General features: G+C 41.6%; 1 protein-coding gene across 1 annotated transcript in view; it reads left to right on the top strand.

Moving 5' to 3' along the window:
- erfl3 (Ets2 repressor factor like 3) overlaps positions 1-16,256 on the top strand; it is a 41,655-nt gene continuing 25,399 nt past the window's right edge. Inside the window, exon 1 of the mRNA XM_060870679.1 lies at positions 1-522. Within this exon, the coding sequence (XP_060726662.1) occupies positions 501-522 (22 nt within the window). The 5' untranslated portion in view covers positions 1-500. The remainder of the gene's footprint in view (positions 523-16,256) is intronic.

Raw genomic sequence — 16,256 nt, 5'->3', positions numbered from 1 at the left:
AGGAGGAGGAGGAATGGGGGAGGACAGATAGAGTGTGTATGTGTGGTGGGAGGAGGAAGAAGAAGAAGAAGAAAAAAAAAAAGAAAAAAAAAAAAGTCAGTGTGAAAGAGGGAGTGGGAAGCTGACTAAATTACTGCGAGTCGGTGGCGACCTTTTTGGAGAAGAACTGGCTGTTAGAAAAAGAAAATGTTCGAATGCGCGCCGACTCGCGTGACCGAGCGCGACACTAAACCCGGAGCTGGTGCGGTGTGTGTTCCTCTGTCGACGGGACGCTATTGATCCGGACGGGAAACTCGACACATACACTTTTTTTGTGGACCTTCTTCACTCTCCAAAAGTCTTGTGTGTGCGGCCGCTTCCTGCTCAGAGAGACTTAAGCGACACCGAGCCCGAGGGAAGCTGCACATTTTACTGAAACTTTAGTTTCTTTCTCGTTGTTTTGTGACTCGTGACTGATTCCGACTCTCGCCCTCTGCCGAACGGGACTGAAACAAAACAACATGAAAACTCCCGGTGAAACGGGTAAGTTTTTTTCCCCTCACCACCACCATTACCATTTCTCTTTCATCAGTCAGTCAGTCAGACAAAATCTCTGCTGATTCTTCACAGTCAGACGTTTCACACTAGTAAAGGTTCATATCTGTAATCAACACTCTGGGTTTAAATGCGAGTTAGAACAATAACAAACCCGGGACACGTCTGACCGCTCCGAGTGGACTTTTAATCACGTTTAGCTCGGTTTCCCTGGATTTACCTTGTTGGTTTCATGTTGTCCCGTAGATCAGCACAGGTCCTGTGTTGGCATGCTCAGTGTTCAGGACTCAACACAGCAGCCTTATTGTGCACGCTGTTGTCAACTCGTTGAACCATAAAATGGCAGGCGCTCTACTTTATTGACTTTAACAATCGAAGATGTAGTCCTGTGTTTGGAAACAAAACCAACTCGGATGCACAGCTCTGGTTGAATGGTCTACATGTTGTATATGTTTATATATTACAGGTAAGAGGTTCAGATTAGGACTGATGTCGTGTTTTGGTGAGAACCGCTGAATGCCTTCATCAGGGTTTAGAGTTGAAGCTACCTGTTGAACCGCCATAACTTTGCGCACACATACGCGGGTAGCGATTAAATTACCAGGTACTTTTCCCCTCCGCAGGGTTTTCAGTGTAAATAAATACGGTTATTGACCTGATAACGTTTTTTTTGTTTTTGTTTTTTTTTTATTTCAAACATTTAAAACGAGCGCGAGCTTTGAATTAAACACATTCAAATGGATTCCAACCGTTAACCGTTTAACGGCCAAAGAGCTTCTCTCTCGCTCTTTCCTCACTTTTCTTAAGCTAAATTAGCAACGTTTTCCACATTTAGTCGACACGTTTGTGGTTAACTTTATTTCTTTTCTGTTTTTATTATTATTTCTTTTCTAAACTGTAATTATCTGAGTCTTTACGTCTTTGCTTTTCGGAATTTTTAGCTAGCCTGTGAGATTGTGGTGGCTCAAGTTTGGACAAGTTAGCGTGAATTGTCCCCCCCCCCTGAGATATTGAGCTAGCTAGTTGCTATGTATCAGGACGCTTTTGTGGGATGTTTAGGAATCCGAAGCGGCATTCCGAATGCCTTCCTACTTAAATACACGGCATAACGTATGAGATAATGAATTCTACAGGGTACTTAGTGCACTATTGGGAGCCATTTGGGAGTCAGCCTTTGTACCCCTTCACACTTTTACACCACGAAGGTACCAAACACGCCACTTTTTCAGGTTATTACGTCAGAAGTCTAACTGATTGTGACCTTTATAACAACTTTTACCACCCACTTCCCCACCCTCACTCTCTCTCTCTCACTCTCTCTCTCACTCTCTCACACACACACACTCCTTGGTCTTCACATCCTTGTGAACACTTTTCTTTTTACAATTATTCATGAAGCTAATTAATGCTAAGAACACTAGCCAAAACCCATCAGTTATTTCTATACTTTTGTGCACATTTGGTCTCCAGCAACACACACACACACACACACACACACACACACACACATCACTATCCAGCCGGTAGCCTGGTTTGTTTACCCACTCCTGTCTTCATGTTGGCCTTGCATTATAGACTTCACCGCAGCTCATTTTTACAAAGACCTGATAAATAAACGTGAGCTAATTTAGTTTAAGGTGCCTCTGATTTAATAAATCTGTTTTCTGCGTTCTATAATTTAATTTGACCGTTTGGTTTCTCACAATAACTTTCAAGTGACTGGCTTTTAAAGGTGAATAACTTCATTTTCATACCAAGCCGGAAGTGTTCAGTCAAAAAAAAACAACAACTAGATTTAAATTATCTTTGTTCGAAAGCATAGAGTCGCTACTTAAAGCTGATTTATCTGTAGATGTCATGGTGTTATGTTTGTTTAAGCGGCGGAGTCAGTCACCACTAGCTACTACGAGTGCATTGTGGTTTTGTCGATCTCTGACGCCGCGGGCCACATCGTGACCCCAATAGTTCCACAGGAAGTTTAAGTGCTCTGTGTGAGTGTGTGAGTGATACAGTACTGAGAAGAGGATGTGGCTGCTCTCATTATCAGATTTTGAGTACTGCTTTAGTGCATGCTCCTACCTGTAGGTTCACACACCCACAGTAATATAGGTCGAACGTCTTTTTTGCGGTGAAAGGGTTTTCTCTGAAAGCATGAGTTTTCCATGGCAACAGGTGGCTGAGACAATTTGTTATTTTCAGGGTTGTACATCCTGATAAGATGAGCGTGTGTGTGTGTAACAAAAACAGTATCTGCTTCATCAAAAGCCTTTACCACACGAATCACGGTCAATAAGAGATGCACATTTAACACTTTCCTTCTACTCTGATGTGCTCTTTAATATCCACGCTGTTTTATGCAGTAATTACTCTTTGACAAGCCAGCCTAATGATTTCATATCTCAAGGATGAGGATTTAAATGCAGACATTAGCCAGCACCGCTTGGTAGGGATAATCGTTCTGTTTTACTCACCGCAGGTGGTTTTTCTTAATGTGAAGTTACTAATCAGTTTTAAGAAAAAAAAAGTTGAAAATGAATTTGGGCCTTAAATCTAGTCTTAAGATGAACTTTGGCTTAAAACGATCTCCGCTTGCCTATTCCATTAGTAAAACCTATCTACTAATTACTGCCATCGTTAATGAATGTTAACTCCGACTGTTTACCCACACACACAAACACAGCCACACACAGTCCGATGTATGTATAGAATTGTTGTTCATCTGTATTTGTCAAATTACTTTTGGCTAAGCGTGTGTGGGACACTAGGTTATACTTAATGTACATACTTTCTTACAGGGCTGTTGTGCAGTGAACATATGTGATGCAATTTGTTTTGAATGATCAGAGTGTTCATTTGGTCCAGAAAGATTCGGAGTCCAATAAGCTCAAGCTTTAGTGTATAGCGTGTTGTGCAGCTGTTGCTCTGGATGGAACCAGTTTGCTATCAGCACTCACCTCTCACTCTGTTTACATGCTGATGTACCCTTTCAACAAGCTGTGTTGTGTGTGATCTGTATTTGTACATGTTTTTTTTTTCTTCTTCTTTCATCCAAGTCTTTTCAAAAAAAAAAATAAAATAAAGATGTCCCGTCATGCTGTTCTTTTGTTACCATGAAGTCCCATTGTGTCAGTGTCACACACACACACACACACACACACACACACACACAAACTTTTTATCCGACCGAACATTGATGAAGTTAATCCAGTCCAGGCAAATAGGTGAACTGTTGAAGGGTAGCATCGCCCAAGGGCCTAACGGTGGTTCTCTGAGACTGGTGGGATTTCACAACCATCCCGTTGCCAGTGTTAAAACTTAATGTTATTTAATACTTCTCTCATAGAGGTTTGGTGAATATGCCGGTGCAAACAGCACTATTCAAACTCGCATGGGCAAGATCATCTCTGTGGCTGAGTAGTGTTTTGCTGACTTTTCCCTAGCGAGAACAATAGGGGGCGTGTGTATGCACAGTAACAGGGTTTTGTGTCTTTGTGTGTGTGTGTGTGTGTGTGTGTGTGTGTGTGTGTGTGGTGGGCATCTATTACGGCAATGTGAACCGGGAGCTCATCCATGTGTTGGTGTCATTTATGGATTGTCAGGGAACACAGAGACTCTTTTTGTGTGGACATAGTGGGGGCTAGCACATACGCGTGTGTGTTGTTACGACCCTGACTCGCTGACCCCTCACACTACATTCTAACACACACATATACACCAGTCACGTGCTGGATGTCCAGCGATGGTCTGGTGCCAGTCTCCCTCCCCCATTTCTCTCATCACTACACATCTCACTACAGTGTGACTTTATTTCCTGTAGCAGCTGTTTAAGTTTGTATATAATGTAGAATAATCGTACAATCCAACACCATAACTTTTCCTCAGGTACACTTATTCAAAGTCATAGTATTTGTGTGAATGTTCTCTTCTGTGTACGTTTTTGGACAGAATGGCACGGTGTTAAACATTTTAAAACTTTATTCACTTTTGTTATTTTTTACCAATTAAGCATTGGTAAAGTTTCACACCATATCTTTCTCTCCTATGGGGAAACTCATTTTGAATTATTTATGTTTGTGATGTCACTAGCACAAGCTCGTTTATATCACGGCCACTCGGTCTGAGCGGCGTTAATGAACGCTCTCGCTGCAGTCTCAATGCAAGCAGGAGAGATATTAAGGAAATGTCTGGCTGGTGGGAAGCCAACCTATCTTCACATAACCTTCAAAAGGAGTTTGTTTTTCTTTTCCTTTTTTTTCGACATACTGAAGATTTCTGTCTGAGTTTTACTGTTTGTTCAGCACATTTTGCTTCAGACTGCACGGTATGATGCACGGTACAGCGACTAACGCTCCTGCCCAAGTTGAAAGTGTGTCGTTATTAAATATAGTGGACTTAATAAACCTACACATCTCAACTTTGTAAGTTAAGATATTTTTTGTCAATGCTTCTGTATGAACACAGATTAGTGTACAGTTTCAGTGCCAGTAATGAGTCAACTAGCTAACAGTGCAATGGATAAATAAACATCACACAAAATTTTAGCCTAGTTTCATGGTTTTATGGTATAGTTATTTTGCGAAATCTTTACACTGAAATATCGTGACTTTATAAACCCTGTAGTGGTTCAACCCACTGCAAACCTGAGAGAAAGTGAAAGAAGGTCTTTGAGTTGTTTTGTCTAGCCAGCATCTTTGTTTTCACTCAGCAGGTGATTAAACATCAAGGTGGTGGGCATGCTTTATTGTTCAATTTACCGCCGAAAGCCATTTTAAAGTTGTAACAGCGGCACTAGCACTAAGCTGTTTTATATTTCTCCCAGAAGAGTTAGCGCTTTGACTCATCCTTATTCATTTCCGACCAGAGCGCACAATGTGTAATCTTCCTGTGCTCGCATGTGTGATGAGTGCGTCTGCCGTATGTAACACTGAGGAAGAATTCTGACCTTTCATCCGTGAAGCAGAGAGAGTGCAGAGAACTGTCCTCCATGCCGAAGGGCTGTAATCAATATAGGCTTTTGTTTAGCAAATACATACATCAGGGTTTGTAGGCTGCACAGGTCAAACTATTGCGTGTGTGCTGCTAAGTCCAAATTGTAACTCTTTGGATAAATGTAAATCAACTTCTAGAATAAATCAACTTCTAGAAGTAAAGCTATGAGCGGCCAAAACCTTTCTCATGCAGTATTTGAAAATGGCCGTCCTGTCCGATTGAAGTGCACACTGATGAAAAATTACAATATGTTTACACAAGCGTAACGACAGCAGAATTGACCGGTAGATACGGTTAATAATATACAGTAACCATTAAAATGAATATTTACAGTATTCCTAATGTTTGTTTACTGTAACGATATGTTGTGCTGTACTTTTTGTATTTATAATGCACAAAATGTAAAAGCCACGACTGCACCATGTTCTTTTAACTTTTCTTCTTTGGATTAAATACTACACATGTTGAGTCAAAAAAGTCATAACAAAAGACACTGGCTTATTTATTTTACACCGACACCAAGTTGAGTCCCGGCCCTGAACTTCACAGACAAAAGTAAAGCAAGCTTAAAAAATGTTAGCCTAGCTAGCGGATAATAGCCATCCAGCTTGTCTAACGTTAGCTAGTGATGCCTAGCTTTACCTCAGGTTCAGACTTCTGCCTTGCTAAAAATTGTGGGAAGCTCTGTTTTTCATCCTTTGTTTGACAGTAAAGTTTATGATAATGTATGTTTTACTGTCCTGTTTCTTTGATAAGTTATTAATGACAGTACTATTACACTTCACAGAATACCAGGTGACTACAGTACTGCTATGAACCCAGTGTTTTATTGTAAAGATTCACTGAAACAAAGAATCCCAGTGACAAGATTTTTGGCCAGAATTAAACGTCAATTAACACCGCAGACCATTTATTTAAACAAGAGTATTATTGATGAACTCAGATCCTTCTATAAGTCTAATTTCAAGAAATTTTTTTTCTTTGGCAGAAATTCCAGGCTCTTTGAAATGTCAGAATGTAATAGTTGTTTTGGCTGAGCAGGAAACATCCTGCTTTTCCTGAGTACAAATGTCGCACAGGCAAACGGCTTCGCTCGCACCAGCACAGCTGCTTTAGTGCACTTTGACTTCCCTGCTCTTTGGAAACTGCAAAGTAATTATCAACAGAGGAAAATCTGGCAGCTTCTAAAGTCTGTCTCGTGTGTGTGTGTGTGTGTGTGTGTGTGCCACTGTTTGATCTGAGGGACATTTTCAGACTCTAGCTTGAAGTGTTTTAGGGGCTTTATTGATATTAATGTTATACTTTAATATAACTTTAAGTTACTAATGATGACACCACAGCACTGTCAGATAATCAATTCTGATTGGATCAAAATGTGCTGAACTTTCTAAATAGCAGCTCTGACTGTGGTGTCGAGATTCTTTCAAAGCACAAATTGCTATTAATGAGCTTGTTCTAATGATCTCATTTCTGCACCTTCACATGGACCTGTACACCAGGGATAATGACAAACAGGTTAACAACGGAAAACGTAGGAACGTCGATGTCGTGGCGTTTATTTTTCATTGCTAGAGAAGGAGTCCTCAGCTCTGCACGCTTTCTAACAGTTTCCCATAACACAGGAAAGTCTTCAGCACAGAGGAGTTTACGCTTTAGTTTCATCACTAGCGCTATGTTTGTCTTTTTCACTTCGTGAGGGACCAACCGAATGCAGACCAGCGAGGGAACAACTTGTCTCACAGACATTCTGTTAGCGTTCACGGTTAAACCGTATGACGTGTCGTTGATTAAGAAATCAGAAATAGTCATCAGTGAAAAGTTGCTGTGGTGTAAGAGGAATAAAACATTTATCGTTGAACAAGGGCCATTGTGGTGTTATTGACATCAGTAATGAATTGAACATTTTCTGGTTCATCAAACATGGAAACCACACACGTGTGCAGGCAGACACACACACACGCACACACACACGCACACTGTGATCTGTTTTGGTCCGGAGCGTGGCCCTCCCACATTCCTGTTCAGCGTTTAAATCACTCCAGCCTGTGCTGCATTACTTGTTCCAGGAAAAGCTTTGTGCACATAAGCACACATAACTTGCACACTTTTTCCACACACATGGAGCGCCTCGCACATTACAGTTCTCTCATGGAAAAGCTGCCGTCTCGTGGGACACACACAGACATAACCTTGTTGGAGTTTTTACTTGTTCAGTGTGTGCTGGTGTTTTCCATGTTTGGGGTCTTTTGTCTGGGCCCAGGGACTGTGAGTGTAATGAAATTCAGTGCGCAGCAGATGTGTGTGTTTGTGTTGTCGTGAGGTTTGCTCACGAGTGAAACACCTGCAGTGTGTTAAAGCGTGCATGTTTTTTAGGGCACCAAACTCCAAACAGAGTAAGGCCAGGAAAGGCCCTTTGTGCCACACTCACACACACACACACACAAACACACACACAGACGGCGTGATCAGATGTACTAAGTGTGTTTGAGACATTCTGCTCCTGCAAGAGTATAAAACACACACACACTCTTGCTCATTCTCTCTCTCTCTCACACACACATACACACTCGGCTGCAGTTCCTCTGTCACTTGCTCTCCACAAGCTTTCATGCGCCGACACTCTTGGCATATTTGCAGTCTGTTTTTATCTGGGAATGTGTGTGTGTTAGGGGTGTGTGTAGGGCACATTTGGGATGGTGGAGGGTGTGTGAGGATATGAGAACATTATTCTAATAATATCTTCGAAGGGGAAGTCACCATACACTCTTCTGTTCTCTCCCCGTAACAGATACCACCAAAGGAAAAAAGTGTGTGTGTGTGTGTGTGTGTGTGTGTGTGGTCGACTGCCGGGAATTCAAATGTTGTCTGGCGCCATCTTAACCCCCTCCCTCCTTCTCTCTCTCTCTCTGCTTCTCTCCCTCCCCCATTCCCCCATCACTTTTTACCCTTTCCCTCTTCAAGTCAGGAATGTGAGAACACGTTTAAAACTTGAGCACTCTCTCTCTTTCTCTCTCTCTGTCTGTCTCTGTCTCCATCACTCTGTCTTTTTGTCTCTCAGTCAGTCAGTGTGTGATTTGAGTAGGTGTTCAGGCTGCATATGTGACGTGTTCAGGTTCCTGTTCTGTTCTATTACGTACGGCGACGTCCAGGACAGCTGTGTAATGCAGCTGTGATGAATGTCAGTAAGCAGCAGCGCTAATGTAATAACAACAGTTATCGGCCACTGCTACATTAAAAGCTAGTTTTTTTTGTTGTTGTTGTTTTTTTTTTCTTCACTCTTCTTCAGAACTACTTCTTTTCATCTGTTGTCTGCAGCGTTGTTGTTGTTCTTTACCCAGCCCCAGGCTTCTCAGAGTGCACGTTTCCTAAGGAACCGTCTGACAAGTTCCTTTGTGGAATTTCGATCGCCACACAAGTACAGATCAGGAGACCAAGAGTAAAAAGTAATCTGTACACTACAACAGTGTTACAGTTCGTTTCACATATTTCACCCATATCGACATTTCTCTGCTTTTTAACCTTATTGCTTACTTTTTATTTTTTTCAACGTTACTGTTGGAAATATGTTTGTCTGGCACGGCACCGAGTCTGCAGTCACTCCCTGTGGTTTTGCTTTATGTTTCATTTGCATTGTGTGTGTGTTTGTTTTTTTTTTTTGTTTTGTTTTTCTTTTTTTTTTCTTTTCTTTAATGACAACTTTTTTGGAAAAGAAGAAGCTGCTGTGTTGGTAGATCTCTCTAAGATGCTTGATTGTGTCGATCACAAGTCTACATTGGTTTAATGTACAGACTCTGAACACATAGCGACACGTCCGAGTGCAGACCTTTTAACAACTTCTTCAGCCTTTTTTTTTTTTTTTTTTTTTTTTTTTTTTTTTTTAAACTAAAGGATGGCCTTGTTTTTAGTTCCCAGTAAAATGAGAGATTACACAGACGAACCTTTTAGCATGTTTGAGTCCTAAAAAATCTCTCCTGTTAGATGCAAGTGAAGTTTTTCAGTGTTGGTTATAGACTTTTCCTCCCACAACACCCAGTGCTTGGCTTTACATTGCAGTGCGAATTCAGAAAAAAAAAAAGATAAAGGCAAGACAGAGGTGACGGTGCAGGGAAAATCTCTGAGCAGCTTATTACTGATTAAGAGCATCAGCACAATTTCTGAATTTATTCTACTTTTAACACTAATTCATTTCAAAGCCGTCAAATGTTCAACAAGACCTGAGCGCAAAACCGACCTCGGCGAAAGCAGGCAAAAGCTCATGATCCACAAGCGAACCTGTACCTTAAATGTACCTTAAAGAAGTTCTAGAGAGATGTGTAAGATGTTTGCCATTATAACAGGAAGTTTGTACAAGCCCTTCATCTGTAGTGTGAGTCCGTATAGCCTCCAGATAATATGAGCGACTCTGCACTGGACACGTCTCACTCCACTGTACAGAAATTGTCAAAGTGTAGAAGCACCACAATAAAAGTAAATGTGTGTGTGTGTGTGTGTGTGTGTGTGCGTGCACGTGCTTATGCGAGTCCCTTTGGAGCAAAGCCTTTCAAGCATCGATTTTGCCCTCGTCTTTTTTAACCCTGAGCATGCACAACAGGCTCCCGCACCCGTTTTTGTGCACACATCATTTCACGATCTGTCGCCAGTCCACGCCAAAATACCCAAGTGACGTCTCCTCTTCCATTACGCACTCTCTTGCTCTTCTGTTTTTTTGAGAACGTGCTCGAAACGATCGAATATGACGGACGATTGAAAACACACTGAATAATCAGCACTCATCGTCTCACTCTCCTCTCCCAGGTTGTGTGTGTTGACGCTCGCGAGTATTTGACCTCGCGGGTTTATAAAAGCAGACGTCTGAGATGCTCGGCACTTTGAGGGAAGAGCAAATGTACGCAGTGGTGAATAATAGATAATGGATTGGAAAAAGGAACAGCTGTATTTAGAGAAAAGCAAAGGCATTAAATGTTAATGTTCACGCATTGCTCAGAGCTCCGAACACTTCAAGGGCGTTTTTATCATTCCGAACCGAACATCTTATCATACCAAGCCGAATGACCTCGTCTCTCTCTCTCTCTCTCTCTCTCTCTCTCTCACTCACTCACTTTCTCCGGTCAGGGATATAGCAGTGTAAATCTGGACTAAACAAGGCATCACACTTCTGGCTGGTTTTTACATACGTGTGTGTGCACGCGCGCACTCTGACCAGCGCACTCGGCTCATAATTGGTTTAACCGGGCCATTTATAGCCGCAGACATGGTTAGGCCGTTTACACAGCGCGCGCACAGACACACACACACGCAGGCCGCATGAGGCGGCTCAGGACTTGCCTACATAACAGAGTGATTGTTGTTTAAGGGGATTAAGGCTTATGACCGAGTAGAGACTGAGCAGAGGCCCGCACTAGCCTGACTGACGCTGTAGTTTGAGCTTGTGTTAACTACAGTAACTCTCACAGGTAGTTAAGCTAGTCCTGCCTTTAACGCCTTCAACAAATCATGGAATTCCCATCTCCCAGATCTTAATGAGGTTCGACCATCAAAAACGATTTATGTATTTTCCTAGAATAAAACCTCTGTCCATTTTGAATAGAAATAGCATCAGACGTTATTTTATAGTCTTTTCGACTCTTCACAGCTTTGCGATCACATGTTTGCACCAAACGGTGTGTGATATTGCAAGGCTATTTATCTTAAAACAGGCAATGCCACAATTTAGAAATCTCTAGAATATCATCTTTGCAATATATTTTTAACCTGGAGGTTTACGGCTTTTCCTCCAGTCTCACAAAAACAAGCTGGTAGGAGGAATATGCTGAATTGCCCCCAGGGGTGGGTGTGGGTGTGTGTGTTGCCCTGAGAGGTCCTGGTGTTTTATGCAAAGGCAATATTCTGACCAAGATAAAGCAGTTACTGAAGAAGGAATGAGTCCTTGTCGCTCCATGTTGCTGATATTGACTTTCATTACGATGCCTGTGAACCTCTTCCTAAAGCGATTTTGTGGCGTGGTGTATTCTCTTCTCACGAGGCTACTTGTGGATCATACAGACCAAAACAAGTTGAGTGGCTACAGACAGCTTATCTGCTCTGTGCTGATTGAGTTGATTGCATAGCACCTACAGGTGTGTGTGTGTGTGTGCAAGCTGTACTTTTCATAAATGACTATGCTGAGCTTGTGGGCGCCAACGTGTGTGTGTGTGGAGATTGCTGTTAAATTGTCCTCCTTTTAAGTGTCTCAAGTAAAAGATAATGCCCAATAAAGTGCCCTAATATAAGGACTAAAAGAAGCTGGGATGCTTTTACAGGGAAATAATAATCAACAGCAGTCTTATTCCTATAAAGTGTTTTATTCTTCTTGTACACAGCCAGTTGCCAGCAATCTCAATTTATCTTACGTTGCATTAAATGTTGCGGATGTCCATAAAACGCATTGCTTCCCGTTATCACTTGCATTAGATTAGATACAGCTTTACTGTCATTGTGCAGAGTTCAAGTACAGGGCCGATGAAATGCAGTTTCATTATACAGCAGTAAACAATCGATACAGTAGCAGTGCGGCTTGTCGTGTTACTCACAGCCGTTTACAGCTTTTCCTCTGGCCCCGCTGACAGCAGAGACGCCTTTCCATACAAACTAACTCGTCCTTTAGGGGAAAAATGTCAGCGACGATACGATTTTCTTTGAATAACAACACGTCCGTTGTTAGTTTTATATTATGTGAACATTTGCTTTAGAAATCCCTGTGAATGAGTTGTTACTATAAAACTATGATATATCAGAACAAGTGAAGGAAAAAAAAAAGACAGAAGCAATAAACAACAGCATTACAATGAACGTAAACTGATATCGGGAACTTTGGAGTCTCTTAATTTTACTGTATAGAATTGTGTCTCCATAAAAATGAAGTAGAGTTAATACAGTACGAAATATTAATGACAGGATTTCAGTATAAATACAGGACTAACCCCAAACCCATGTATCAGGGCTACATTACGTTGCAGGTTATCAGCACCATTGATTTGTCTGATTACTCTTTGTTTTTTTTTGTTTTTTTATTATTACCAGGTCTAGTTTCTGTTACAAGGAACGAGTCCGCACTTCCTAGGCAGTCAGACAGGAGCAGTTCCTGTGGTCATGGTGTAAAGGTCTTCAGTGGCGGGGAATCCCTGCGCTGTTTTGCAATTCTATACCATACTGTCTAGGCCTTCTCTGTCTGCGCTTTGAACGCATGACATGTGCTTGCGTGTTGGCGGTTTAGCTCGTATTATCTCTCCTCACTGCTCTGTGCTCTGTGTGTGTGCACGTGAGTGTGTGTATTAAGCACTGTTCCCTCTGTACCCTGTTACGTAATCATGTTCACAGGCAGCATGCAAGGAGTGTTGAAAGTTCACTCAGATCAATCTCTCTCTCTCTCTCTCTCTCTCTCTCTCTCTCCCTCTCTCCCTCTCTCTCTGAGTGTGTGTTTTCATACCATAGGTTATTGGTTTTCCAGTTACCAGCTGATCAGATTTCTTTGCTTTGAAATGGAATCAGGGAGTCTGAATGCCTTAATTGAAAAGAGAACAGCTTATATGAACACACGGTCCCACAAAACCTTAAATAAAACTCTAAGGATATTTTGGGCTGTTAATGTGCTTCTAATGTGCAGGCTTCCTTTTTGTCCAAACTTAGTGGGCTACCAACACCGGGTTTAGACACACAGGAGCAGAAACGTGTGTGTGTGTGTGTGAGAGAGAGAGGGTAACTGTAACTGCACTGGTTTTAAAGTCTGTTTTGGTTTTGTAGTCAGCATGTTGGTTGCTATGGTGTGGCTGCTGTGCTATGGCGTGTGTGTCTGTGTGTGTGGCGATTTTGTGAGCATAGTTACATCATTGGTGTCTTGCATAATACAGTAGAATTTATTTGCTCCAGTTGAGGACAAGAGAGAGAGAGATGTTAAGGTGACTGACCTACTGCCAAGATGGTCAGAATTAAGTCCTGAAATCTGCCTACACTGGAAAAAAAACACATTATCAGACTCTCACTCATCACAATCAGCTGAATTACTCAGTGTCGTTTTATTAAATGGTATTTCAGTAAGTTTTATTACGATGAACATGATTTGACTGCCGTTAGCTCACTGAGAGAAGTTTGTTACTGTTTAGTTTTGTTTGCATTTTCTTTTTGTCATACATTTGTTTGCCTTTAATCTTGGTATATCAGTCACATGACTTTTCTGTTGCGCTTGCCATATGTGGAACATCTTTCTGCCTATACTTAGTCAAACATAACAGTGTTGATAAAATTACTCGCCTTAATTTAAGGCAGACAATCAGGAGCTGCTTGCTGGCATCGGGAAATGTGGAAACTTGGGGGGTTTTTTCCCTTTCTTTTTTTTTTTTAGGGCCCATAGATTAGACACTTTGTTGTAGGTTGATCTCACCGTTCTTTCTTGTTTTGTTTATTTTTTTTCATGTTAACAAACCCCAAGCGTTCTCCAGTTTTCCCGTACAGGAAGTGTGGTTATGTTGTAAGGAGGGTGTGGGGTTTAAAGGTGCTGTCAGTTACTACCAGAGAGCTCAAACCCCCTGTGCAGTTCACTCACATGTCTTTTAGCTCACCTACCACTGTATTGTGCAGAAAAGGACGGCGTCATTACTGTATTTTTGAGTGATAACTACATTTCCAAGCTCCTACACAAAACGCATGAAGATCGACAGATGTGGTAATGAATTATAATCAGAGTACACATCAGTGTATAATGTGGCAGTGCAAGACAGAGGGGTTATCACAAAACTGATACACAGAGATTACTGGGACAACCTGGAGGCCCACTGAACTGACACACACACACACACACACACACACACACACACACACACACACACAGACACTGATGTCACTGTTGCAGACCAGCCTCACCCCCACCCCCCCATGGTGTGAGTGAGGGGAGAGTTACGTAAGAAAGATCAGCAGGACATAAGCAGCTTTAACAGACACAATTTAACAGCTCAGTAACTCTCTCCCTCTCTCTCTCTCTCTCTCTCTCTCTCTCTCTCTCTCTTTCTCTCTCTCTTTCTCACACACACACACACACACATACATACATACATACATACATACAGTACACTCAGTTACCTCTGTTTGGTGAACTGTAGCGCCTGGTAAATTTGGTGAGCGAGAGAGAGCGAGAGAGAGAGCGAGAGAGAGAGAGAGAGAGATAGGATTGACAGGCCGCATCACCGCATGGGTTCACAGATCAGCTCATGTTTATCAGTAGACACACACCGGGTAATGTCCCGCCCTGGGCAACATTTACCACAATCACAATCACTTTCTCTCTCTCTCGCTCTTGCTCACTCTCTTTCTCTTTCTCTCACCCCTTTAAATTTCCTGTCTCGCTCTTTTTTCTTTTTTCTTTTTTTTCTTTTTCTGTTTCACATGTACTTGTTGCCGTGGTTAACAGATACAAGCAGCGTTTTTTTTCCCCTCTCTAAAATTAGGGTGGTAAAATAATGGCAGGAAGAGAGGGAGCGCGAGTGAGAGGGGAATTGATTGAGGTGAAGGAAGGAGGGGTGAGGAATGGGGAGATGGAGATAACGGAGGAGCGGGTATTTTTGGACGGTCACACGTCACACAGACGCAAGTCAGGCCGCTGTACACAAACAAAGACGGAGGTGACAAAAACATGCTTTAAACATCTTGTGTGTGTGTGTGTAGTAAAGTGTGAGAGGCCCCTAGTAAGCAAATGAGTGATCATAAAAGTGGGAAGGAAACAAAATGTTACTGTGGTTTACTTCACAATGGTGATAACAAATCGTATATCTCTCACTCTCTCACACACACACACACACCCCAGTCTGGCTGTGATATCAGTTACAAAAACTGATTGTTGTTATAAAGCAGACTTCATCTGCAATGGTGATAGCGGTGATTTGATTTATTTACTTTTTTTTTTATCTTTTTTTGAAATCTTGTGCCAACATCTGCTCAGACTTGGTGCACTGACTGGCCAAAGCTGCTCCCAGTGAACCAGTCACCATAATACACACTGTTATTACTGTTTTTAACTGCAATAATAAACAATAACAAAGTAAGAAGTAAGTATTTTACACATGTGCAACAACAGACATTTTGACAAACATGCAATATTACTTATGTGCAATATACATCTTTTTATACATTTTGTTTTTTTACATACTGTATATTATATTAGGTCTCCATTCTTTTTATATATTTGCATTTTATTACTCTTGGCTGCTGCAACAGTGAAATTTCCCCATTGTGGGACGAATAAAGGTTTATCTTATCTTATCTTATCTTATCTTATAAGTTCCACCTGAACACTTGCACACTGATTCAGTTACCTGATGATATGACGCCGCATAACTCATGTCTGTGTCCACAAACACTGTTAATGAATGAGCTGAAAAGATGGTCACAGTAACTCAAGCACTCATTACAGCTGAGGTGAGCAGGTTGTAATGTAAAGTATCTCAGAATTCACAACATGTAAAACCTTGAGGTGGATCGACTACAATAGTGAAACAGCACATCAGGTTCCATTCCATTTTTTAAAAAAATAAATAGAAACAAATCAGACCATCAGGCAACAGTCCCAAGTTACCGAGATCTATTTTATTTATTTTTTTGATCTGCAACATGTCGCAGAGGCCCGTGTGCGCGTATGTGTGTGCGTCTGTGCACATGTGTGCGACTGTGTCTGCATCTGCGTTTGTGTCCTTCAGATACTTCAGCTA

The sequence above is a fragment of the Tachysurus vachellii genome, chromosome 5 (genome assembly GCF_030014155.1).
Source record: "Tachysurus vachellii isolate PV-2020 chromosome 5, HZAU_Pvac_v1, whole genome shotgun sequence".
In the NCBI taxonomy this organism is placed as follows: domain Eukaryota; kingdom Metazoa; phylum Chordata; class Actinopteri; order Siluriformes; family Bagridae; genus Tachysurus; species Tachysurus vachellii.
Note: the sequence above shows the minus strand (reverse complement) of the source record. Positions and strands in the feature narration are given on the sequence as shown.